General features: G+C 38.3%; 3 protein-coding genes across 6 annotated transcripts in view; 2 read left to right on the top strand and 1 right to left on the bottom strand.

Annotated features, from left to right (window-relative positions):
• Position 1, top strand: part of coro7 (coronin 7) — a 159084-nt gene extending 159083 nt beyond the window's left edge. The window contains exon 28 of the mRNA XM_077213737.1: position 1. This exon is cut by the window's left edge and continues 1116 nt beyond it. The gene's annotated coding sequence lies outside the window, so the exon portion shown is untranslated.
• Positions 2 to 737: 736 nt separating this feature from the next.
• Positions 738 to 6385, top strand: pam16 (presequence translocase associated motor 16). The gene is made up of 5 exons (XM_077213762.1): positions 738 to 849; positions 1414 to 1498; positions 3860 to 3996; positions 4088 to 4153; positions 5644 to 6385. Exons 1-5 carry the CDS (start codon positions 847 to 849, stop codon positions 5731 to 5733), a joined length of 381 nt encoding a protein of 126 aa, XP_077069877.1. The 5' UTR covers positions 738 to 846; the 3' UTR covers positions 5734 to 6385.
• Positions 6386 to 7952: 1567 nt separating this feature from the next.
• glis2b (GLIS family zinc finger 2b) overlaps positions 7953 to 27500 on the bottom strand; it is a 46489-nt gene continuing 26941 nt past the window's right edge. For 3 of the 4 annotated variants that reach the window (XM_077213747.1, XM_077213748.1, XM_077213749.1), the window contains 6 exons: positions 20712 to 20928; positions 20505 to 20635; positions 16073 to 16258; positions 15857 to 15990; positions 12108 to 12226; positions 7953 to 12033 (listed from right to left, as the gene is read on the bottom strand). In XM_077213747.1, coding sequence (XP_077069862.1) covers positions 11315 to 12033; positions 12108 to 12226; positions 15857 to 15990; positions 16073 to 16258; positions 20505 to 20635; positions 20712 to 20901 — 1479 coding nt within the window. In that variant the 5' untranslated portion in view covers positions 20902 to 20928 and the 3' untranslated portion in view covers positions 7953 to 11314. The remainder of the gene's footprint in view (positions 12034 to 12107; positions 12227 to 15856; positions 15991 to 16072; positions 16259 to 20504; positions 20636 to 20711; positions 20929 to 27500) is intronic. The other variant, XR_013196865.1, reaches the window with a different exon arrangement.

Genomic DNA, 27500 nt, shown 5'->3' on the forward strand with positions numbered 1-27500 from the left:
ATATGGAATTGAGTGCTTTATTTAATAATGATAATCAGCACAATCTTATTATTAATCAGTATAATTATATAATAATATGATTATTGTAAAATATCATCACTGTTATATTTTTTTAACAAATTGTTATAGACATGATTTTCATCTAATAATATAGAATATGTTACTTCTGTTTTGTTTTTAATTTTTGTAGTTTTTTTTTCTTCAAAATTTACATTTGAGGTATACTTGAGGTGTATAACTTGTATTGTAGAACAAAACCATTAAAACAACCCATAAGAAATTTTTGAGAGAACCCATCGCAAATTAAAATAAACTGAACAATTGATATATTATATTATATTATATTAAAGTGGTACACCATTGTATTCCAAGGGATTCAGTTATTAGAGTTATTTAAAGAATCTAAATATAGATAGTTTTTCAGTCATTTTGAAAACCAAAATTATTTTATTTATTTTATTTTATTTTATCATGCAATTAAAACAAGACAAGACAGTAAAGAACAATAATAGACAATAATGAGGGTACAAAACAAAACCACAAATAATACTAAATTAGCTTAAACGTTTTACACCATAACCTTCTTACATGCAGTAGAGTTTTAAAAGTTCCTCAATGAGTTTAGATACATATCAAACTCTTTCTTAAAAATAAAAATATTATATTTTATGGTGTCCGTGTTGCCCTACAACTGTCCTGCGGTGACATCCTCCAGCCAGCAGGAGTCAGTGTGTGTCAGTGTGTGTTTGGGGCTTTTCTTCGCCGGTTTTATCAACATTGATGGAGTTGCACGTGAAAACGTTCGTCCTCAACAGAAGTGTTTAACATCAACAGAGTATATCCATCATGGTACGTTCATATATTCTTATACAGATTATGGTCGTTTAATGTCGCATGCTCTATATTTAATCTCAAGGAATGATATTGAATGTGTCATTCGCTATCAGATAATCTTATGCAACGACCTTGTATTTCATTTTCATAATAAGAATAATGTCATATTATATTATGAACAGAATATGGTTATATGAGCAATTAATGAATATTTATGACTGCAGAAGTGATATAAAGAGGCTGGGTATTTTGTGAAGCAATGATTAAATATGTTGGCTCAAAAGATGTTTGTGTGTAACGTTATATAATATTGGTTATTTCATTCATTATTAAACATTATTTATGATGACACTATTTTATATATATATATATATGTATGTATGTATGTATATATATATATGTATGTATGTATGTATGTATATATATGTATGTATGTATGTATATATATATATATATATATATATATATATATATATATATATATATATATATATAAACCTTTTTATCATTTTTGCCCCTCTCTATGCAATCTTAGGACCCTGTCCTAATTGTGTATGTTGTGTTTTTGTGTTCACACAGGCCAAATATCTGGCTCAGATCATTGTGATGGGCGCTCAGGTGGTTGGACGAGCTTTTGCAAGAGCTTTACGTCAAGAATTTGCAGGTCGATGCAAATTAATGCTGTATTATGTTCATTTATTTTCATATTTTAACTCATTTCAGTATCATATTTATAATTAATAGCAGGTTCATATTGTTAATTAATTTCGCACCATTTTATAATTGGTAAATGCCCTTGTTGTTAATATGTTATTTATTTATCTAATTTTATTTAAAGGGATTGATGACCCAAAAATTAAGTTTCTGTCATTATGATCACCCTTATGTCGTTCCAAACCAGTAAAACTTTCGTTCATCTTCAGAACACAAATTAAGATATTTGTTTGGCAAAAAACACAATTGTTCACGAGAGCACAACGACACATGCGTGTTGTGTTGACACGAGAGCAGACGTTGTTGCATGAACGCATGTTGGAGATTAATATTTTGTAAGTAAAGTGGTAAATTGTTTTTTTTTTTTTTTGCTGTAAATTACTTGCGTCGCTTCATAATATTGAGGTTAAACCACTGTAGTCACATGGATTACTTTAATGATGTCTTTACTACCTTTCTATGGCTTGAAAGTGGTAGTTGTGTAGCTGTCAATGGAGGGTCAGAAAACTCTCAGATTTCATTAAAAAGATCTTAATTTGTGTTCTGAAGATGAACGAAAGTCTTACAGGTTTGGAACGACGTGAGGGTGAGTTAATGATGGCAGAATTTACATTTTTGGGTGAAATATCCCTATAATGTCTCCATAAAATAAATTAAATTTAAATCTGTCTTCATTCATCTAATTCTATAATTTTGGGGCTCTTAAGAGGATATGACAGCAAACTAAAGTTTCTTAACATGACTGATAACATGACTTATTACACTGCTCTGTTGAATACTTGATTCTGATTGGTCAATCGCGCCATCCAGCGGTAAGTTATTCCCCGATAACAACCGCTGAAAACTGATAACACAGGCTCATCCGGGTCACTGAAGTCACCAGTGCCATACGCTTGCTAGGAACGTTTTTTTCTTCGCAGAAGTTTTGCTTTTGGTGAGTCTTAAAATATTAAAACTCAAATCAATATTTTGTGTACAGTTATTTATTTATGCCATCTAGTATTGTGGACTCTCTTGTTTCATATAAAAACAGCTGCTGCCATTTTGTGACTGCACATGTTCTTGTTTTGTACACTGTTGGATTGTAAAACAGTTTTAAAACAGTTAAATCTGAAATCAATATCTCTTATTTCCATAATTATTTATGTGGTGAAACGCCGTATCTCTTAAATGTCCGTTTAGTTTGAACTTCCTGCGCTGAACTGCTCTCTCCGTGGAAGCTTTGTGTTTGAAGACCTAATAAAATATTTCAACTCAGACAAATAATTCATGTCTAATTATTTACTTATGTGGCAAGTAGCCATGTAATAAGTGGGATAATGTAGCCTACATCCAGCCGGTTGTGATCGCTCCGCTTCGCGCCGGGGTCCTCATCACCCTGTCGGGTTTATTCTGAGATAACAACCCGGCTGGATGTACATTATCCCTTACTTGAAGGAAAATTCCGGCCACAAAAATAACTAAATAACACATGGGTACCGAGTCGACCGTTCTCTGGGATGCGTTTTCATGATAATCGAATGTACCCAGTTTTAACGTTAGTTTTAGTTTAACCACAGATTAGCTTATAATGCTAGTGTATGGGGCATTGAATAAGTAAGAATAAAAATCGCTAGTTAATACCACTAACAAGGCTCAAAATAGCCCCTCACTAACACTGTAGCATAATGAGGGTCTCTACCTGCAAACCGAAGCATTGAGAACTTTGTAAGTGTACAGACAGTTTAATAAGAAGATACTTTATATAGACAGTTCATTTCATGTATACAAGCAGGAGCCATCTTTGGAAAACAGTGTCGACCAGTCGAATCATGAACGACTATCATCGATAGTCATAGTTCAGCTCACGTAGCACGGCGTTCGTGGTTCAACTGGTCGACACTGTTTTCCAAAGATGGCTCCTGCTTGCATACATTAAATGAACTGTCTTTATAAAGTATCTTCTTATTAAACTGTCTGTAAACTTACAAAGTTCTCAATGCTTCGGTTTGCAGGTAGAGACCCTCATTATGCTACCGTGTTAATGTGGGGCTATTTTGAGCCTTGTTAGTGGTATTAACTAGCGATTTTTATTCTTACTTATTCGATGCCCCATACACTAGCGTTATAAGCTAATCTGTGGTTAACTAAAACTAACGTTAAAACTGGGTACATTCGATTATCATGAAAACGCATCCCAGAGAACGGTCGACTCGGTACCCTTGTGTTATTTAGCCCTAGGTTCATTTTTGGCCGGAATTATCCTTTAATAATTAGCAATGTAAGGAATACTTGTGAATAACAGTAGTATGTTGTGTCAATGTGAATGCAGCCAGTCAGGCGGCTGCTGAGGCACGAGGTCAAGCGGGCAGACAGTCTGCGGCTGCGTCTAGTTTCACGGGAATGACTTTACAAGAAGCCCAACAGATCCTCAACATATCCACATTATCACCAGAGGAGATCCAGAAGGTAAGAGTCTGTTTCTGCATTATACACTTATTATTACAGTATTCTGTGGCGAAATATGGTTTCACTTGATGTGCTTTCATTTTCTCTTCAGAATTATGAGCATTTATTTAAAGTCAATGACAAGGCTGTTGGCGGTTCTTTCTATCTTCAGTCAAAGGTAAGCAATGATGCTGTCAATCAAACTGATTATTTTTGTAGTTCCAGAGACATGTTTGTAGGTTTTTGTTAACATCAAGTCGCAGGGTAGTGCAAATTAAATGAGGTCGAGACATTTTGAAACCAAACACTCGAAATATAAATAAGAGTCGTTTAGATTTAATAAATTGCATTTATTTAAGTCGCGTTCTCATAGTCTTTTTCACAAATATGCACCAAGAGATCTTTTAGAAAATAACTAAATTAAGGCAATTGAATTCTCACATAATCTAAGGGGTCGTTTACACAACACCGTTTTCAACTAAAAACAGTCCATCTCAAAGAGGCACAAAATCTCTTTCTCGGACCTTTACCATGACTGTTCCCTGTTGGTGGAATGATCTGCCTAACCCTACCAGACGTATCTTTTTCGGCAGCACCTGATTCAGTAATAATAACACTTGCTCTTCTCTTCTATTCTATTATTTCTAAAAAAAATAAAGTGTGTTAAATTAAACTGAAAGAGGTCATAGCACTTACGTATTGTTGTCCTATTGTTAGTTTAACTGCTTCTATTGTTCTCATTTGTAAGTCACTTTGGATAAAAGCGTCTGCTAAATGAATAAATGTAATGTAAATGTAAAAACTGATTTTTTTTATATATTCTGGCCGTTCGTTTACACAACAACGTTTTTGGTTCCTGAAAAATGCAAACTTTTGAAAACGTGTTTTAAGTGCACGTTTTTGAAAACGATACCATTATCGTCTCTGTGTAAACTACAAAAACGTGAATTTGTGAAAACTGTGACGTCATACGCATGTGTATTACGTGTTCAGTCTATAGGTGTGTAATGTTTCTTTACAAAGTGTCATCGCCACCTACTGGGCTGACATGAATAATACAGCATTTTTAGTCCTTTTTTGTTGTCGCCTGGACGATATATCGGCCACCATATCGGTATCGGCCGATATATGTTCATTTTTAATGTTATCGTTATCGGCCTGATAAGAAAATATGGCCAATGTATTATAGCCGATAAATAATGGATTATTTCCTTAAGCTGAGACACTTCAGATGAGCACCATTCACCATGATGGTTTTGAATTTCTTGAAATATTATTGAAATCACTTCAAAAAAGGAAAATATATGTTACATAAAATGATAACATTATAATTTTGTGCTTGGGACATGGCTTTTAATTGCAAGACTTTTGTTTTTGTAATCAGGCTCTGAAAATTTTGATTTATCGGCCAATATATCGGTTACCGGCTTCCAAATATAAAGAATTATCGTATCGGCCAAAATTTTCATATCTGTGCATCCCTAGTTTTTTTTACATGGTTGTCGTTTAAACGTACCCTGAGAAGATTCTTAACCTGTAAAGAAGGTAAAGTCTGTCCCTACTGATCTACACTTAGAATCAGCAGTTTGATAAAAACGTGCTTGTAATTACCAGTAAATCCAGCGACATCATAGAAATAAGGATGTATTTGTGTTTGGACTATTATAGGTGGTGCGAGCGAAGGAGCGTCTGGATGAAGAGCTCAGCATTCAACAGCAGGACCAGAAGAAACCACCAGAGCAGCAGCAGCAGACATGATCTCCATCCTCACGTCCTCCCACTGTAATTATCACCCAGACCCCCCAATAAAACCTCTTCTTTTTCTACATCCAAATCTCAATCATTTCTTTATTCATCCGAGTATTTTCTGGACATTACGTGATGGAATGAAGGAAATTCATCTGGAATGTTCTTGAGTTCTAGAATGTTGGATCAGGGATTTGTTGGACTTCAGCCAGGAGCTCATGAAACTTTTTAACGTATTAAAATATGTACACTATTGTTCAAAAGTTTGGGGGTCGTAAAATTTTATGTTTTTGAAAGAAGTCTCTTATGCCCCCAAGGCTACATTTATTTGATCAAAAATCCAGTAAAACTGTAATATTAAGAAATATTACAATTTACCTTTTTTATTTTAATTTATTCCTGTGATCAAAGCTGTATTTTCAGCATCATTACTCCAGTCTTCAGTGTCACATGATCCTTCAGAAATCATTCTGATATGATTTGCTGCTCAAGACACATTTCTGATTATTATTAATGTTTAAAGCAGTTGTGCTGTTATACTCTTTTCATGATTCTCTGATGTATAGAAAGTTCAAAAGAACAGCATTTGTTTTAAATAGAAATCTTATGTAACATTGTCTTTACTGTCACTTTTGATCAATTAAATGCATCCTTGCTGAAAAAATGATGTATTCATCCATCTGTTTATGTTTAACGGAAGGATCTGGATTCAATACAAGGTGAGCTGTTTCAACAACATTTCAGGCTTGATGTAGATTACAACAAAAGTTCATTTGAAACTGTGTAAAACAAGTCATCTTCACTGTAATTCAACACTTGAGTTCTACAGGTCAAAGATTTTGGATTTAAAAAGCAGTTGTGGGTGAATTAACTCATTGTATGTGACTGAAATAATTACTGAGTGGATCTGTTTCCAGCTATGAAAGATTGGCCAGACAAGGTTAGTAAGTAATTGTTTTACACCTATCATGATAGTCGTGGATGTACTTGTGAAACATTCTTTTAATTTTTTATCACCATGTAACATCTTCCTCATAGACATCAGTTGTGTTCATTCAAGCAGGAATATTGAAATAGTCACACCATAAATACTGGCAGTGTGAAGCAATATACAACATGTGTTGCCATTCGAGTGATTAATGATATTCGGGAATGTTAGATTATCCTTGCTGGTTGGTTGACACATAATACTGTAAAACACACACACACACATATATATTAGGGCTGGGAAAAGATTAATCGCATCCAAAATAAAAGTTTGTGTTTACATAATATATGTGTGTGCAGTGTGTATAATTATTTTGTATATATATAAATACACACACATGCATGTATATATTTAAGAAATATTTGCATGTATAAACTGTATATATTTATTTATTTATAATTTATATTATATATAAATATAATTTTTTTATATATAAATATAATTTTTTTCTTATATGTATACATGCATGTGTGTGTATTTATATATACAAAATAATTATACACAGTGCACACACACATATTATGTAAACACAAACTTTTATTTTGGATGCGATTAATCGCGATAAATCTTTTCCCAGCCCTAATAGATATATATACTCAACTCATCTGAGGTTGTGAGTTAAAGCCCTAATGTGAGATAATACTGTAAACAATACAGCTTTCTGTACACGAATGTCCCAAACAAAAAAGATGCAGCAAAACACAATATACATACATGTATATATATATATATATATATATCAAATGCAAATTTATTAAACATTTGTTTCTTTTATTTTCATTGACATCCTTATCAATATCGTAATAAAATTCCTCTAAAACAGGAGCACACACACCAATATTGTACCAACTGGAGACTTTTACAGCTCTTCGGCTTCAGAACATGATGCTGGGAAAAATATATATTTATTTATTTATATATATATATTTATTTATTTTCATATACTGTATTACATCTACATTTCAACTATAATAAAAGGCACTTGGAAAAAAAATTAAAATACTGATATACAAAAATGTGCAAAAAAGGAAAAAAAAATACAAATGGATAATGGCCTTTTCAGGCCATAGTCTTTTTGTTAACCCTTTGTGCATCTCTGCGTCAAGAATTGTGAAACTATTATTAGTTTACTTTAGGAACAGACAAACCTCTTTACTTTTAGTGTGAGCTGATTTTTTATTTATTTTATTTTTTTACTTATTCTAACATGGTGCTTAATTCATGTACCGTGTTTATTTCTCTCTTTTTTGTACATCATTTGTGTTTTACTGCATTTAATATTTAAATTTGAATATCTAGCTATGACATCATCCCTGCCATTGGATGTATTGCTTAAGTCTCTCACATACAATTGTAGTAACGGGAACGCACCATCATTTTATCAAGGCCTTTGGAGTCTCCTGTGAGAAACAGTGCGCCTGTCTTCAGAGTGCTCAAAGGGTTAAAGGTTCAAACAGCTTATCTGATATTGAACATTGATGTAGACCTTAACAGGTCTGTGTCAGTATCAGCTTTCTCCAGACAACAACATGAGGGGAGGGAGTAGGAGAAGGTGGACAAAGAGATTTCCAGCTTGTTTGAAAGATGCGAGGGTTTATAAACATGTCATTTCTGTTGAACCGTCCTAAATGCACGCTGATGTCAAAGCTCTGCAAACCTGAGAGGATTGTGTTCGATTACTGCACGTGTTTTAAATGTGAGTTTTTTTTATTTTTTTTATTCAAACCCTTCCTGCAATCTAATCTATCACCTCCTCCTGTCATTTCTCCCTCTTTCCTCTCAATTCATCAGCTGGAGAAAGCTGAACATAGAGTAGCGTTAGCAGAAACGAAGACATAAAGCAACTTCAACATCAGGAAATGTCACGTCCAAAAAAGAAGAAGTCAGTAAAACAAAACAGCATTAATTGTATAGTTTCCACAAACAATAAAACAAAATAATTATGGAATAAGACTCTTGAGTGTAAAAATGGTTTGGAGAGGAGGGTGGGGCACATGCTTTAAGGAAGTGTGATTATTTCAGTCGGAATGTTTTTACATTCGTTTGTTTTCTAAAACTGATTTTTTTTTCTGCCAATCTATGGGGGGGATAATGGCTGTTATTGAAGGATGCTTTAACTATGTCGTCTCTGTTACAGAGAGGACAGAGACTGTTACGTGCCTGAGTTCAGGAGAGAACACTTGATCAAGAGTGTTATTTTAATCTGAATGAGGTCTTGATGGCGACAGGATGATCATTAGTGGAGGATGACAATGGCTGCATTAAGTCTCTCTCACTTGACCCACTTCAGGAATTCAATGCACCTCTCAACACAAGCACCAGGACATTGTAGATAGTGTCACAGAAGGTTGATTTTGCTATTTATTAATTCATATAGAATATGAATATAAAATATGATTATTTTCTGAATGTCATGACATGCCTTAAAGGTTGTGTTGTATAACTTGATGTTTCTAGATTTGCACAGAATCAGTTTTGAGTTTTCATTTTCAGTTTGTATGATGCACAAAATAACACATCATGCAACTGGGGAAAATCTGAAGCAAATGGGGTCAAATGTGAAAACGTAGTTCTTGGAGCATTGCCTTAGAACATGTGTGCAATGGGATGTCAGGAATAACCCTGAAACTTGACGCTTTGCTTAACAGAGTTCGATCCATTGGAGAAAGTGGATGTGGGTCATGTGAAAGGGTCTTAAATCAAAATGCTATTTTTTGGACACCTGAATAGAGTTTTCTGCACTTTATTATTAAGTCCCTAATTCAATCTCTGGGTGTACGTTTAGATTTTTAGCACAGTGATTTAATATGGGACAAACCATGAAAGCAAAGTTCTGTTAAACAAACAGGCACAACCAAACTGTTGCGATACACGCAAACTGGTGTATTGCAAGTGTCAATGTGTTCATTGGTTGTGGATAGCTGTTATTTTAAACATCTCACTATTCTGCATCAGCCAAAGGTTCTTCGTTTTACCCTGCCAAGCTAGTATACCGCAAAGCAGGATAATACTGTTAAATCTAGCCCTTTGTTCAGCTAGTAGTGTGCAGTACATTTAATGACCAGAAGATGGCACTATTTACAATAATGCCATGTCCTGTGGGGCGTTAGCATAACTGCTGGGTGAGTTTGTGCCCTTGTATGACTTAAAACTCAGTCAGTCTGAGCCTTGTGTCTGTAGATCTCTTATTCAACAAAATAGAGCTAGTCAAGGTTTTCTATTTCCTCCTCCTCAGAGGACAGATTGTCGTACATGTCTATTTTTTATTCAATGATGTATGCTTACAATGCAGTGACACAGCTAGCAGCAAATGCAAGGTTCGTCATATAGCTTGCAATAGCATTGAGCTAAGGAAGTTCACTTGCAAGGGATGCAGATGGTGCCTACTGACTGAGGTGGGACTTGGGACAGTCCGAAGCAGGAGGGTACCAAGTGTACAAACCTGCTCCTGGAGGGCCACCTTGCAGGAGAATTTAGCTCTAGCCCTAATTAAACACACCTTAACCAGCTACTCAGTTTCTTTAGGATAACTAGAACTTCCAGTCAGGTGTGTTGGAGATAAATTCTGCAGGAAAGTGGCATTCCAGAAAAAGGATTGGTCTGAAGGGTACAAGAGATTTGATTGTTGGCAAGTGAACAAGCTGCTCTCGTCACCTACGACCTCAGCACCTCTTTGCAAACCTGACCAAACCCATACGAGTTAGCCTCAAAGATCTCTAGCTTGCTAAGCTTAGAGGTCTTATTGTAATGCACGGAATGGCTTGAAAAAAATAGCATACATTTGTGTCTTTAGTGTGTTGCGTACACTGTCGTCCAAAAGTTTCTCTTACACATAAATACACAGAAATTGTCTCTTGAAGCAAGGGCACAGATTCTCAAGTCTGCTGTTTAGATCAGTGCTCTCATAAAAAAGAAAACAAAGTTTATAAGACTTGGGGTGTCCCTTCCTGCTTCTGGAGGGCCACCTTCCTGCAGAGTTTGGACCAAGGGTGGGCAACTTTGGCCCTTGAGGTCCACTGTCCGGCAGAGATTAGCCCCAACCCTGATCAAACTCACCTGACTGTAATTTTTGTGTAGGTTGTTCAGGTGTGTTTGGTTAGGGTTGGAAGTAAATCTGCAGGACAGTGGACCTTGAGGGCCATAATTGCCCACCTCTGGTTTAACCCCAACCATAATCAAACACACCTGAATTAACTGACCAATTAATCTAGGTCATCGGGATTACTTGAAATTTCCAAGCAGGTGAGTTGGAGCAGGTTGGAGCTAAACTCTCCAGGAAGGTGGCCCTCCCGTAGCAGGATTTGATACCCCTTACCCCTGGCAATAAGATAAGCCAAATTGAGAATGATATGGAGGTGAATGTTTGGGCTCTTTCGGAACTGTTATGCTGATTTAGTTTCCTCGTTATTACCACAAGAAACAGGTAGCCGTGTCTGGCTGAAAGGTAGAAATTAGAACCTAAGTAGTGTTAAAAGTTGAAGAAGAGGGCGTCACCTCCATGCAGAACTGAATTTCCTTTGTGCAAACCCCCCTCAGGCCTGCCTCTGACCTCTGACCCCTGTTCCACCCCCACCCTTCCCCAGCCGTTCTTCTGGAATGTCAAGCTCAGTTGACCACAGCTGGCTTCAGTACCACCTGGCCAGAGGGGATGACAACCCAAGACAGGGGGTCGTGGGACACTCCCGTAGACAGGTTGAGCACGCCACCGTGGATCTCGTCCTCGCCTTCCTCGCCCCTGGTCTTGCCCTTGGCATGGTCCCTGCGTTCCGAGCCCAAAATAGGAACCATGGGCAAACCCAGCGTGGAAGATGAGAAGGTATGAGACAGCAATGGTGACTTGGCTAGGCCAAGTGGGGAACCGCTGAAGGACAGAATGGGTGTCCCCCCAAGCCCAGCTGAAGGGGAGCTCGGGCAGCCCAGCGTGCTCAAGTCCAAGGGGCGGGGACTGAGGGGGGACAAGGGGAGGGAGCCTCCAAGACCCTGCAGACCGTGACCACCCAAAAGAGCAGCGGCAGCACCAGGAATGATGATGTGGGCCCCGCTGATGTAAGTCAGCTCAGATTCTTTCCCCACCCCAGCGATCGGCCCTGGCTTCATCAAGGAGCCCACCCCACCCGGACCTCCCTGATCCTGGGCTACAAAGTGCCCGTGAGCCTTGATATGCTTCCTCAAGGAGCTGGGGTCTGTGTAGCGTTTCAAGCAGCCCACCATCTTGCAGTAGTAGGGCTTGTCCACATAGTGTGTGCGTGTGTGTTTGAACCGGTCACTGGAATTGGAGTAGCGCTTGTTGCAGCCCTCGTAAGGACAGATGTAGGGCTTCTCTCCTGAAATACAAGCACCAAGTTAGCCAGGTCATGCAATCTTCATGTACTATCTATACATTTATCTTGTCACTGACCTGTGTGTGAGCGGTTGTGAATCTTGAGGTTCTCCAGTCGGGAGAAGCTCTTGTTGCATGTTGGACAACGGTGAGGTTTTTCATTGGTGTGAGTGCGGATGTGGATCAGCATCTTGTACCTAATGAGGCAGACATTAGACTTAAGGGTACGTGTTATGTGAAACTTAAGATTGGCCGCAGTTGCAACATTTTCCTTTCCAAGGAAATTAACACTATAAATGTGATTATATGGTTAGTATTTTAAAAACTAAAAAAGACTTGTATTAGACCACAAAAATTATGTTTGACTTGATCTTTGACCTGTTGTTCTGCAAAAACATTTTAAAAATCCCTAAAATAAGATTTTGTAGATATTGTTATTTTATAAGACAAAAATATTAATTAAGAATAGGACTTTTTTGCAGTGTTGTGTATGGTGTATTGTGTATGGTGCTTGTGTGATGCCTGTTGTCGAGTCCCTATATGAGTTTTCAGCCTGCATAGACACCAACTACCAAGGGGGCACCAAACAGCATGTAAGACCCCCCAGAATGCAGATTTATGTAGGACACCCATTTGGCCAGCAGCAGCCCTGGTGGCGGAAGAAGTTGGTGCTCGTCTGGTCATCTCAAGTTGCACTTTCTTATAGTGACCATTTGACTTTCTTTTTATTTGCAAATATAAAATTTGTACTTCTTTTTCATTTTTTTATTAGTGTATTTAAATCTTAATTTAGTTTAAATATGCATGGTTCCTTTTAGTTTCTTGAATATTCATGGTTACTTTTTATTTTATTAAATATTAATGGTTACTTTGTGATCTTATAATTTAAAAGGCAAATTTAGTGTTTAAAATGTAAATATAATAGTCATTAGAAACAACAACAGTTTGTTTATTTTTTAGCATGTTTTATAATATAAAGTGTTTGTTTAATGTGTTTCATTTAAATGTTTTATTTCTTCTGTATTAATACTGTATTAATTTTACTGTAACTGTTTTTCTTCATACCCAAAGAAAAAGATGCTACAAGCATCAGTCAGTTTCGCCCTATTTCACTATTAAACGTCGAAGGCAAGATTTTCTTCAGCATTATTGCTCAGAGATAGTCAACCTACCTATTAAAGAATGGCTTCATTGACACTTCAGTTCAAAAAGCAGGCATTCCAGGATTCTGAGGATGCTTAGAACACATCAGTGTTATCTGGCAACGAATTCAATCAGCTAAAAAGGAGAGGAAGGAGCTCCACGTGACATTCCTGGATTTGGCTAATGCATATGGTTCAGTGCCACATGAGCTTCTTTGGGCATCATTTGATTTTTTCAGGGTACCGATGTCGATAACAAATTTAGTGAAAGCCTATTTTGGAGATTTGCAATTTAGTTTCTCAACTCCACAATTCAGCACTACATGGCAATGCTTAGAGGTTGGAATAATGGCAGGATGCACCATTTCTCCAATGGCTTTTACCATGGCAATGGAAGTAATCATTAGGGCGTCAAAATGGGTAGTAGGAGGAGAGCGCGTGGCTTCTAGGATGCGACTACCACCAATCAGAGCATACATGGATGACATGACAACCATGACTACAACGGTAGCCTGCACTAATCGGTCATTGGGGAAGTTAACAGATAATATTGAATGGGCACGAATGCAATTTAAGCCCTCTAAATCAAGGAGCATCTCAATAATTAAAGGCAAGGTAGTAGATAAAACATTCTTCATTAATGGTGAGGCAATACCAACAGTTTCTCAGAAGCCAGTGAAGAGTCTAGGGAGATGGTACGATGGGGATCTAAAGGACACAGTTCGAGTGGTTAGACGACAAGCGGTGGAAGGGTTGAAGAGCATGAACAGCTGTGCTCTACCAGGCAAGCTTTCAGTTTGGTCTACTGCCAAGGTTGCTGTGGCCACTGACTGTACGAGGTTTCTTTGACAACAGTGGATAAACTGGAAGCGTTAATAAGTTCATACATCAGGAAATGGTTGGGAGTTCCACGCTGCCTCAGCAGAGTGGGACTTTATAGTAAAGGAGTATTGCAGCTGTCAGTCTCTGCTTTAACCGAGGAGTTTAAGTCTGCCAAGGTCAGACTGGAAATGACTTAAGCAGTTCACGTGACAAATGTGTAAGGGAGGCAGCCCCTGTGGTAAAAACTGGTAGAAAGTGGTCAGCAAAGAAATCTGTAGTAGAGGCAAAGGCTGACCTTCAAATTGGGGATATCGTGGGACAGGTACAGCATGGAAGAGGCGGTTTTGGGCTGAGTTTAGCTCCTCCTAAATGGCACAAGGCAGGCCCAGCTCAAAGGAGGAAGCTGGTAGTCAACGAGGTGCGAAAGCAGGAGGAGACGATGAGATGTATAAAGGCCATTTCCCAGGCCAAGCAGGGAGAGTGGATGAGATGGGAGAGTGTGGAACAACGCAAAATGGGCTGGCAAGACCTTTGGTCAATGGAAGAGAGTAGGATCAGTTTCCTTATTAGGTCAACATATGATGTTCTCCCATCACCGCAGAACCTAAACCTCTGGTTAGGAGTGGATCCCTCTTGTCCTTTGTGTTCATCACCTGTCACATTAAGGCACATTTTGACAGGATGTAAGGTGGCTCTTAGCCAGGGTCGGTTTACTTGGCGCCATGACCAAGTATTGCGATGTTTGGCTTTAGCATTAGAAGGCAAGCGTAGTATGACCAATAAGTTGCCGCCTGTTCTAGCAAACATTACACGCAGAAGACAATATTCCTCCGCCCAGGCGAGCAACCATCAAGAAAAGGTTCTAACACCAATTCTCGCCCAGGACAACTGGAAGCTGCTAGGGACTGGAAGATAATGGCTGATCTTGATCAACGGATTATTTTTCCACCTGAGATTGCCACCACTAACCTACGACCAGATATTGTTTTGTTGTCTGGATCAGCACGCATTTTTCAACTGATAGAGTTAACAGTGCCATGGGAGGATGCGGTAGATGAGGCATATGAAGGGAAGAAACTGCGGTATGCTCATCTGGCCACTGAAGCATTACAGCGAGGATGGAGAGTCCAGGTTTATCCAGTGGAGGTGGGTTGTCGAGGTTTTGTGGCACACTCTACAACCCTGTTCCTCAGAGACGTCGGATTCAGTGGCCAAGAGTTGCGTCGCACAGTAAAGAACTTATCTGAAGCAGCAGAAAGGAGCAGCAACTGGCTGTGGTTGAGATGGAAAGATTCTAGCTGGCTGTGTACAGGCCGCCATGCTACGGTTTTGTAGATTTCTTGAAAACTTGAAGAGTCTGTTGGTTTATTTGTATAGGTTGTATAGTATTTAAAGTCATTACGTTCCTGTGTATATTGCGTGAATGACGGGTGGTTGGGCAGATATTGTGTTTTGTGGTAGGTGGTATACCATACGGAACCGTTGCCACTGAAACTGCATATTAACGCACCAGAGGTCAGTAAGCTGGGCTGAGTTGAGTGGGGGACGGAGGGGGGTGACTCTGGGACGCCAGAGTCACTGTCGAGCCCTCTTGAGGTGTCGTGGGCCAGTCGACGAAACACTGAGGACGGAAGGTGCCCACTTGAAGACCCTAGAGATGTCCCCTACTTCGCTCAATCCAGAGGGTTGTTACTGTAAAGCTACGTCTTAGTTGGTGATTATCTTGGCGAAAGCCGAGTACAAATCAGCATGAAGTTTTAACACCTACTCTCGTGTAATGGAAATTATATCATGATAAAAGCTTCACCAATTATCAAGAAATTAAAATTGGATTAATGTTGTATTTCGGGTAAAGCTACACACCTGGCGTTGAATCCCCGTCCTTTGCGTGCACACCCCTCCCAGTGGCAACAATACCCAGAATCCTTCTCAGGCTTCACATGGAAGTCATTGACATGATCCACCAGGTCTTGCAAGGAGTCAAAAAGTAGGTGGCACTGTGACATGAAAAAATATGCACAATCAGCTCAGGTGAAAAATACACTTTAGCATCTGCGTTAAACTGCTTCAATCTCTCACCTTCCTCCAGCGACAGGCCAGCTGTTCATCTGCGGAGAGGTCTGGAGAAGCTCTTGTGTCCCTGGGCTGCCGAATGAACATGGAGGAAGGCAGGTGAAGCCCTCCTCCTCCTCCTCCAATGGGCACAAAGATCTGGAACGCTTGAGATGTGGCTCCTCCCTCCACGTAACGGATATGAGCCGAGTCCTGCGGGAACCAAACGAGAAAAGGCAAACATAATTCAAGCCTCTTCTTCTTTTTTACAGCAGGACAGTGAATCTAGTAATAGTTGTTAAACTGACAGTAACAGGAGCTACAGGAGGTCCGTGTTCTGTAATTGTCCTCACAGCAGGAGAATCAGGAGCGTTTTGCTGGATGTGGCAGCGTGTTGTCCTCGTGTTTCTGCCCCCAGCTGTGCTGATCTGAACACTATGCTCAACCACAAGTTTTAGACTTGCGAGATGGCAAGCCACCAATACTACAGAATAATACATAGAGCTTTATTTTGCACAATTGCTCCCTTAGGGTGCTTTTACACTGGCAGTTTAGTTTGAAACAGCGCACGGTTCGCATTAAAGGGGTGGTTGATTGCGATTTCACTTTTTTCATTTTAAATAGTGTGTAATGTTTCTGTTGGTGCATGAACAGTATCTGCAAAGTTGCTGCGCTGAAAGTTCAATGTAAGCAGAGATATATCTTTTAAAAATCAGGAAGTTTAGTGCCTACAAAAACGACTCGAATGGGAGTACAACGAGATACTCCCGGGTTTTATACGTAACTAACCCATAATCAACCCTCCCTCCGGAATATTAAAAAAGGGGGGCATGGCCATATTTCTGCTGCTTTGTCGTAGAGGAAGAGTTATAGTGGAGAGCATAGCCATGCCGTCGAAAGTGTGTTATTTTCACCCAGCTGTCAGGTCTTCTGTGTTCGGGCTTCCTACGGACTCTGTAGTTCGTCAACGATGGCTACAATTTATGTTTGATTATGTTCCTGAAAATTACAATCACAATTTAGCTCTCTGTGCTGCTCATTTTACGGAAGACAGCTTCCAGAATCTCCACGAATTCAATGCCGGATTCAACAACAAACTGTTACTAAAGCATGAAGCAGTTCCTACTTTAAAACCAGAGGCAACAGTTGTTGGACCACAACCAGTAAGTAAGACTTATTCATTTTAAATGTATATACATGTATAATTTCAGACCTAATGTTTTAGTTTTATCAAGGACGTAAAATGCCAGGGCTGGCTTTAGTAGCCACTTAGTTACGCGTACAAACATTTTGGACCTGAATTTGTAATCATGCACTAATTTTGTAAATGTATTTTCCATGTATACTTTAAGAAGTAATTTTTCGATTTGATCAAGAACGTAAAACAATGCCAACGCTGTTTGTTTATAGTAGCCAGTTAGTTCGATGCTATTTTGTGTGTGTAAGACAAACGTATACACCTAAAGAAAACGATACACTGAGTAAACTAAGTTTTGTGAATAGATAAACGGTTGTTCATTATATCGATAAAATAATAACTTTAAAACACGGTATTACTCCGTCATTTATTCAGTTATATTAAATGTTTAATCAGGAGAAAACCGTATCTCAAAAGCTATAAGCAGCAGTAGCATTTTTAAGTAACAGCGTATTGAAATTGTTATATAATAATAGTAGAATAGAATAGAATAATAATAATAATAATAATAAAATGTACCATTCAGAAACATTTTGTAAGAGCCATGGGGAGGTTCTGCTTGACTCTCTTCATTGCCTCTTTCTGGGTCTGATTCTGGCTCAAACTGATACGGCACTATTGACACTATTTACATTTGACCGGAGCACATGCAGCTTTCGCCTGTAAAGGTAATGGGCGTGAAGTTTCCGGACTACGTGCACTACGCAGTTTAGCCAATTACAACACACCGGCCCAACTAACCAATCTGAGCCCATTGCCTGTTTCTGAGGGAGTGTTTTCATAGAGTCAGGAAGTCAACCGGTCGTTCAAATGACAGAGGAGAAAGCGGCTTACAATAAAGGTGAAATTTATGAAAAATAAGGCTTTTTTTTTTTTTTTTTAAATACACACTTAGACATGTTATATTGCACCCCATAAACACAATCATGCAAAGAAAAAAAGCAGTAAACCACCCCTTTAATAACTGGTAATGTGAAAGCTGTCATGCGGACCCGGGAAAGCCCTGGGGTACCGAACACAAGACTACCTGTAGGAGGTGGTCTGAGATCGGTTGCACTCGAACTGTGGCTCGATCGTGTGAATGTGAAAGCAACTCGGACTTAGGTGTGCACTTGTTCAGGAAGTAAAGTAACCTGTGCATGCGTTTTAGCCGATGATATTAGACGACATCCTTAGTTCAACAAAACACATATACGGGATGACAGTGGTGATGATTTACCTTGGATACAAGTGAGACTGGGTCTACAGTGTAATTATGCATATGTAACCGGTCCTACTCAACCCACTATGAGTGGGATTCGAACCGGCATGGGAGGCAGGCAGGCTAACAAGAACATTAAATACCACAGTCACTAGCGTCTGTTGCTGGTGCGCCTCTTGAGATCAGGGGAGTGAGGTTTACCCAAACAGCTCCCACCCCCCCTAAACCTCACTCCCGTTCGGGTCACGGCATCAATTGTAAATGGTTCTACTCAACCCGCTCTGAGTGGGATTCGAACTGGCATCTCTGACATGGGAGGCGGGCGCGTCAACAAGGGCGCTAAAGACCGGAGTCTCTTGCATCTGTCGCTAGTGCCCCTCTTGAGACCAGGGAAGTGCCGCCTTCAGGACGTGATGATTTTGTTCTCTTTATTTGTGAATGTTTTATGCGATATTCCAATTTTGTGCACAAGTTAAGTTTGCAACTTGGATGGAAACAGCTTATGGCACAAACGTGCTATATGAGTTTGCAAAGCTTGCTGCTTAGTGTTAGGGATGTGTTCATATTTCTCACTCTATGTGTGAGCAATAGTAATAGCGATGCTTAGGAAGGGTTAATTAGAGAAGAAACAATGAGGACTTTGACTGCACAACAGTGTCGTTGCTGTCTGGGAAGGTTTCGGCAATGTGAGAAATGTGCATGGAGAATTGTGTAAAATGAGGCTGATTGCTCTGCTCTTCGGTGGTGCCATCATCTAAGACCTGGCCACTGTTCATCCATTAGCTTGAAGGAGGGGTGGCAGGCATCTGAGACACACATAGTCACAAAAAGCCATGCATCTCATTCCCAATTCAATTTTGAGTGAATTGAATTAGGCAGAAAGAGCTCTGTGTGGCTGAACCTCGCTGTAAATCTGATTTAACCTCGAGTCCCAGCCGTCAGCCCCACGGACAGAGAAAGAGAGACACCTTTGTGAAGGGACACAGGGGGCATTTGATAAGAAACAACACCACATCTGGGTCAGCGAGGGTAAGAGATCTGAATGTCTCATGTTGAGGCGAGGTGCAGGACGGGCCGGTGCATGTAATCCGCTTTAATGCTAATGACCCAAACGTAATCACCATCAGAACTGAGTCTTTGGTTGCTTCTTAGTCTCTAATACTGCTCCTCACCTCCGCTGATTTGCTTAATGAGCAAGATATCTCATTTAAGAAGTAGTAAACCTAGTCTAAAGCTAATTATAGTACACTTAAAGGGACACAGCAAAAATAAAACTGTTTTTTTCCATCTTGTATTTAAGTTAAAATATCTACAAATCCTTGAAAACAAGACGCATGTAAGATTGCATATGAAGAGAACTTATTTTAAAACGTGTTTTTTCTTAATGCACTGGCAGTTTGCAATTTAATGCATTTTTTTCTGCCGAAAATACATTAAAATAGCAATATTGTAAGATATTATTACAATAGAATAATAGCTATTTTTTATTTTAATCTATTTTAAAATGTAATTTATTGCCTGTGATCAAAGCTGATTTTCAGTATCATTACTCCAGTCTTCAGTGTCACATGATCCTTCAGAAATCAGTCTAATATGATGATTTGCTGCTCAAGAAACATTTCTGATTATTATCAATGTTAAAACCACTTCCTTTAAATTTTTGTGGAAACCGTGATTTCAGTATTCTTTGATAAAGAAAGTCTTTTGTAATGGTATAAATGTCTTTTCTGTCACTTTTAAATGTTTAACTTGTATTAAAGATAGGCTACATTCTGTAAAAAGTCTTATCTGAAGCAGTGTAGCGTCTTATTTTTAAGAACATTTTGATCTTGAATTTTATTTTAACTGGACAAAAAGTCAAAAAGCCTTGTTAAAAACCTATGAAGTCATATTTTCAAATGGTCTGTAGCGTACAACCCAAAATGTCTCTTTAACGGATCAGAAAACTGAAGCTAGGTTTTTGCTTGCATTAATAGTACTAGTATATTTAGACTTGCTGTATATTTAGTATATTTAGACTTGTAGCCATGCTGTGCTCTTCCCTAGTTTTGTCGACTTACCCCGTGGAAAATGTGAGCTGAGCCGTTCCCATTGGAAAGATCCGGAGAGCTGGCAGTGTTGCGGGAGGACGGGGACATGCTGAGGTCCACGGCGGGCGGTGTGGGAGTCTCGGACTTGTCCTGCAGGACACCTGCAAACACACATCTCTGTTATACTCCCTGCAATTTTATTTTCTGTTATATGATACGGAATCTCTCTGTGTTTACCTGTGTGTGGGGAGGCAGGAGACGCTGGAATGATGACTGCGGTACCGTCGTCTGCCATCCGCAGCTGTCCGGCCCCCCTGGCGTGTATGGGAGAGGGAGTGAGAGTGGGCGGAGACATTGTACCTCTGTCCCGCCCACCGACACGCCCCCTGGGCACCTTCAGGTCCAGTGGCTCATCTAAGGACAGCATGACAGCATGCGGACCGGAGCCTGAAACCTTTACAGACAGACACAGAGAGCAATGTAGGTGAGAATTGATTGATCTTTTGAACTTTCTATTCATCAAAGAATCCTGAAAACATGTATCAGTTTCACAAAAATATTAAGTAGCACAACATTGATAATAATTAGAAATGTTCTTGAGCATCAAATCATCATATTAGAAGGATTTCCGAAGGATCATACTGAAGGCTGGAGTAATGATACTTCAAATGAATGAAAATTAAGCTTTGATCACAGGAATAAATTACATTTTACAATATATTCACATAGAAAAAGTCATATTAACCCTCTGGTGCTCTTCGGTTTTTAAACCAAAATGTTTCGGAATGGAATTCATCGGAATGGTACGAAACTTGGTAACGGTTTTGGCACTCGCTATGTGAAGACACACGTACAGTAAAATCATGGAAATGAATCGAATAGGTTAAATGGTTCTGAAAAAATAGTCACACTTGTGCTCCTCACGGTCAAAAATGGCCGCATTGGAAATGAATGGGAGACGAATTTCATCTTGTGGAAACTTTTGGTACTGCGGCCGAACAAAATCTTACTGATAGCAAATTTTTTTGAGATATCAAACTCAAATTTGGAACACAACTTGTATAGATTTGTGGATTTTATTTTATTGCAGTTTTAGAGTAAAACATGTTTTTGAAAATATATATTTCACATACATATTGAAAATAATTTTTTGGGCATTTTTCACAACAATAAACTTAAAATTGTGTAACATTTTTATAACTTCACTTTTTTAAACTTTTCACAATAATCTGCCAAGATTAATTAATAATCTGTGCTTTAAACCAGTGTTTCCAACCCTGCTCCTGAAGGACGCCCAACACTGCACGTTTTCTTTGTCTCCCTAATCAAACACCCCTGATTCAACTCATCAGCTCATTATCACATATATCCCCATGTGATAATGAGCTGATGAGTTGAATCAGGTGTGTTTCCTTCAGGAGCAAGGTTGAGAAACACTGCTCTAAACCACTCAATAATTATGACAGTTTAAGTTGTAAATGTAATATTCAGGTCTATGCTCAAAAAGTTAATAAATGGATAATAAATACAGCGTAAATATAATTTAGTACCATAAAATCCCCTAAAAATACAAAATATTAAATAAAAAATAAAAAAATCAAACTAGAATAGAGTAAATTCATTTCATTTAAATAAATGTTAAAAAAATTGTTACATTTTGACTGACATGCGAAGAGCACCAGAGGTTTAAATTCTAATATTTCATAATTTTACTGTACTTTTGATCAAATAAATGCAGCCTTGGTAAACATAAGAAACTACTCTAGTGTACTAAATTGCATACTGCGCGTATTTTGTACTGTAGTGCAGAAATAGTGTGAGTAGTATACAGCTTCATATATACACACACACACACACACACACACACACACACACACACACACACACACACACACACACACACACACACACACACACACACACACACACACACACAATTTCACCAGAGACATTCATACTTTGCAAGAAAGTTTTGTCCCTCTTGCTCAATGTCTCTCTAAACACCACAAACACACATTCAGCCCCTCTAAAAAAACCATCCCCGATCTTCTCACACAATTACTTCCCCTCATTCCCCCCACCTCAAACTGTCCTCACAAAGCACACTGGCAATTACACCCATTACTGCTTCCACATTCCTCCCGACTCCATGTGAAATACGACATTCACTAAGCTCCACCTTTAACCACAGTTTCACATCTCTTTTTGTCTGACATATATAACATGCGTCCAGTCGTGCTGAAAGGCTCTTTGAGAGGCTTTAGCTTGTGCCAACATGAGGAAGGTCAGCGAGGTCAAGGCTGCGGGTGACCGAGTTCAACAACCCAGTCGACAGGACCAATAATCAGCAGATAACCGCACACAGAGCAGCATCATCAACCAGATCTGTGTCTTCCGCCCCACACACAGTCTCGCACAACATCTTCTGACCCAGAACTGCGTCCTGAAATGATCTGTGTCCTCGGAAATGTTCTCAAATGCTCCTTTTTTTTGGTCTTTGATGGCATGCCAAAGACACAGACAGGCAACGACTTGCTTAGGAGGAAAAAAAGAAAACGCTGATTGGTCACATGAACAAACAGGTTGCGTCATGGCAGGAGTTAATGTGCAATCTTTAGTATCTCCAGCCGTCTGGTGTTTTTTGCAAGCGTCCTGAAGCGGAGAGGTTACCCATGCAGCGCTATCTCAGACTGGGGTGCGGTTAGAGATGTGATATGTGTGGCATGTTAAGGGTTTAGTTAATGATTTTCACATAATTGTGTCTCAATGCAGCGGATAAAAACTCACCCTGTGTAGCTCGACTCTATTAGGTACTCCAGTCAGAATCTCAAAACAGCATTCACAGCCCAACAATAACTATTTCTGAATGAATCGGAACATTGAACAAGAAAAACGTGTTGGGAAGGACTTGATTTAATCCAGTAGGAATTGAAGTGTCAATGTTTTTCAGGTGGTTGAACAATTAGAGGCATTGTGGACATTTAAGGTTATGGATTTAAGGTTTTGAAGGTGAACACTAATTTATTACTAAATAACATGCGCTGATGAATTGTGAACAATAGAACCAGGAATGTTATACAAATGTAAATAATTCCATTTTAAGAATGCATCCAAAATTGCTTATTTTATTTTATTTACTTTTTACTATTGAGCAGTATCGGTATTGAATATCATTCAATATTTAAATACTTCTATGTGTTTTTTTAATCATCTGATGCTCAAAGTTAATTTTAATAAAATACAAATAAATTAATAACAGTGCTATTTGTAATCTTTATTTTTATTTGTAATCTATCAGGTCTCAAAAGAATATTTATCTTTCATACTTTCCGTTAAAATACTGTGATATTTATTTATTTAAAATCATGGTAACACTTAGGTCCCATTACTTAATGTTAGTTGACACATTAGTTAACAATGAGCAATGTATTTTTCAGTATCTATTAATGGTATCACTTTATCTTACGTTGTCCTTGTTACATATGTTATATGTAATTACCATAGCAATAACAGTAAATTATGCATAATTACATGCAACTAACCCTCAACCAAATCCTAATCCTACCCTAACCCTATAGTAAGTACATGTAGTTAATTAATATTACTCAGTAGGTAAATATATAATTACACTGTAACAATGACACCTTAAAATAAAGTGTAACCGTATTAATTTTTGTTAACATTAGTTAATACAAATACAACTGTTCATTGTTAGTTCTTGTCAGCTCAGGTATATTATAAATCACATTAACAGACTGTTAATTGTAATTATGTATATTAGTAGCCCAAATGTTCGAATTAACATTAACTAAGATTAATGCATGCTTTAAAAACATTTTTCATTGTTAGTTCCTATTAACTTAAGTAGTTAACTAATGTAATTATATATAACTAGCGGCATAGCCTATGATTCAATAGGTGTCATCATCATACAGCCTACATACTGTACATGTCGTACCCAAGTTTTATCTTATAGGATTGCTGAAATCTCACCGTCTGAAGCAGGCATTATGGCCAAAGACTCATAGCAACTATACAGTGAGTGTGCCGCCACAAACCTGTAGTGGAGGAGTGTGTTGAAGACAATAGTACTGTTAGCCAAGGGTTGTGTGTTTCTTCTGGTTCTCCTGCTGTTTAGTTTACTTTAGGTGTGTGTGATTAAAGCTGGACCAGCAGAAGAAGGGAAGACCTCCAGGGAACTTCATACTTCATAAGAAATTGGTTGTATGTTCAAGTGATTTTTGGTAAATACGATATAAACATTTTGGCAAATTCTATCTCTCTATAGTCTATCTCTCAGTTTCATTTCTTGATAAAGAAAGGATGCTTTTTGCGCAAACGTGTTGCTAAATGAGTATATTCTGACATCGCCATTCCTCAGTACACTAAAATGTGCCAAAGAAAAATCCTACACAATGAAAACTAATGTTCAATACAAACTAAAGTAGCTTCCGCCATAATTCCTGAGCTCCCAACATGGTTCGGTCAGAAGTTTCGAAAACAAAAGAGCTCCTCACACTGGATCCGGCTGTGTAAATGTGTAAACCATTACTAGTCCATGCCTAAGGCCAGCTGCAATAAATCATCTCTTCCTTATTTTAATTATCCCCCCAAACCGTCCACGTCCGACCCCCCTCACATTTCCGAGACTGCTCTGCAATGGTACGATCCAACCGTTTCTTTAAGAGAAGATTCTTGATGAGGAGGGGGAAGTGGTTTGGCTTTTCTGCTGAAAGGTACCAGGTGTTAAATGGGTCGGGGTCAGGTATTTTTTGACAGGCTACAGATGTATAGTGCACGCCTGTCATACAGCTTCATAAACACCCAACAACGTAAGTTCTTCATGCCTGGATCAGCCACATCCCATCTGGGGTTAAAGATCAACTGGTTCGCTACACAAATGCAATCTTTTGTATAAGAAGGGATGATAAAAGCATTTCATCTGGAATATTTGGTTTTTTGAGACACACTTTTGCAATACATGTTAGACTAACAGTACTTCCCCCAAATGTGACTTTATCAAACAAAAAAATTAATTACAATAAGACTAATTTTTATTATTATTTTTGGTAGTTATAAGTTACTACATGTACTTACTATAGTAATAACAGTTTATTATGCATAATTACAAGTAACTGACCCTAAACCTAACTCTATAGTAAGTACATATAGTTTATTAATATGATTTATTAATATGACTTATTTGAGTAAGTACAATGTAAAATGTCAATGAAAATGAAGTGTAAGCATATTTTTGTGTTTGTACACTTTTGTAAAAATAAGATAAATGTACTTTTACTATATAGATTTTATAAATAGATTTAAATAGATTTTTTCTATTTGTTTTCTATTTGTTTATACTTGAAGCAAGTGAATAAAAACAGAATAGAATAAAAATATTTTATCTTAAAAAAGGACAAAAATTATTGTTAAGAATTAGATTCTTTTGCCGTTTGAGGCATGTATTGAAGTTTGTCTGTACATTTTTAAATGGTTTTGAAAGATGTCTCTTATGCTCACCAAGACTGCATTTATTTGATCAAAGTAATAAATCAGTAATAAATCAAACAAAAAACAGTAGCATATAACAGTAACTGTAATGTATTATATAAAAATGTTTTCTATGTGAATATATTGTAAAATGTAATTTATTCCTGTGATCAAAGCTGAATTTTCAGCATCATTACTCTAGTGTCACATGATCCAGTGTCACATGATCCTTCAGAAATCATTCTAATATGATGATTTGATGCTCAAGAAACATTTTTCCAAACAGTGTTGAAAGAACAGCAGAAAGACATCTAGCATTTAAAGAATTAACTCATTTAAATGGGCAAAACCAGTAGTTTGTTAAAGCATCATGTCGCCTTGACTTTGTTTCTCACTTTCTCTCTTGCAGTGCACATATGCTGACTGGAGAAGGTAAAATTAGCCTTAGATGCTGCGCTGTATCTTTCAAGCTCTATACATTGCTGGTTTTGTTATGTCTACATCATACATAAACACTGCATTTCTTTGTTCACCTCAGAAAACCTCCGAACTAACTCAAGAGTCGCAGGGAAACGGCCGGGTTAACTTTGGCCGAGGAGGTTCAGTGGTGAGACGGAGCCAAGCGGTAGCGCTTGAATGTGAAGTTTTGGGAGAAGGTGTTGCTCTGCCCCATGCAGACTTCCCCACCCCACCGTGGGCTTGGCAGGGCTTTAAAAGGCAGCATTGTCTGTGTCCTGCCACCCCCTCGTTCCTCTCCCCTGCAGAGTAAACACTGAAAGAGAGCGTTTGGAGCGGGACGCTGGGTTCCACATGGTGCGGCGCTGAATGAAATGTTTGTGCCTCCACTGTGAACCCTGTGGCCACGGGCCTCGCGACCGGACCCCTTCGCCCCCCTACAGTAGTCTCCATATCTGCCATTTCCTGGGTAGGGGTGATGTGGGCAACGAATGGGGTCAGGATAAGGCAGGGTCAACGAGAGGGTATGGGTTTCACCAGCTCTCTGAGGTCAAACCTCTGATTAACCCAAGATTTCAGCCCGCCACAGGTCACGGCGCACTCAGCGGGATCTGTTTCGGGTCAGGCGAATGGACATTTTTGTGAGTTAAGCACACTACAACTACATTACCAGTAGGAAGTTTGGTGTCAGAAGCTGTAATTGTGACTTCATAGGTTTTTAACATTGTAATTGTAATATAGAGTTAAGCTTTGTAGTGAGATACAAAAAAAAAAAAAAAACAGGAATAAAATATAAATATTAAACGGAAAACTGAAATTTAAAAGTTTAAAATTAGAAATGTTGGCTTGGCAACTAGTAAAATTTAAATATAAATTGAATATAAATTGAAATGTAAAAATGAAGTATTAGAAGGAAACCCTTAAAAGAAAATTCTAAATGTTTCCATTGCAACAAACTGAAATAAATAGGTTTAGGTTGAAGTGCTAAAATTACTAAAACTTAAAATTAAATATAAATTAAAGCGAAATAGAAATATTACAAAACTAATAAAAATGGCAAAGCACATAACAAAATCACCT

Source organism: Siphateles boraxobius, unplaced genomic scaffold (assembly GCF_051911475.1).
Source record: "Siphateles boraxobius isolate OS27281-9 unplaced genomic scaffold, OSU_SipBor_1 66, whole genome shotgun sequence".
Lineage (NCBI taxonomy): Eukaryota > Metazoa > Chordata > Actinopteri > Cypriniformes > Leuciscidae > Siphateles > Siphateles boraxobius.

What these genes read in the sequence shown, in the direction of transcription:
- pam16 (XM_077213762.1), top strand. An exon ending in TTTACGTCAAGAATTTGCAG is followed by an intron (nt 1,499 to 3,859) that starts GTCGATGCAAAT and finishes ATGTGAATGCAG; the next exon opens with CCAGTCAGGCGGCTGCTGAG. An exon ending in CACCAGAGGAGATCCAGAAG is followed by an intron (nt 3,997 to 4,087) that starts GTAAGAGTCTGT and finishes TTTTCTCTTCAG; the next exon opens with AATTATGAGCATTTATTTAA.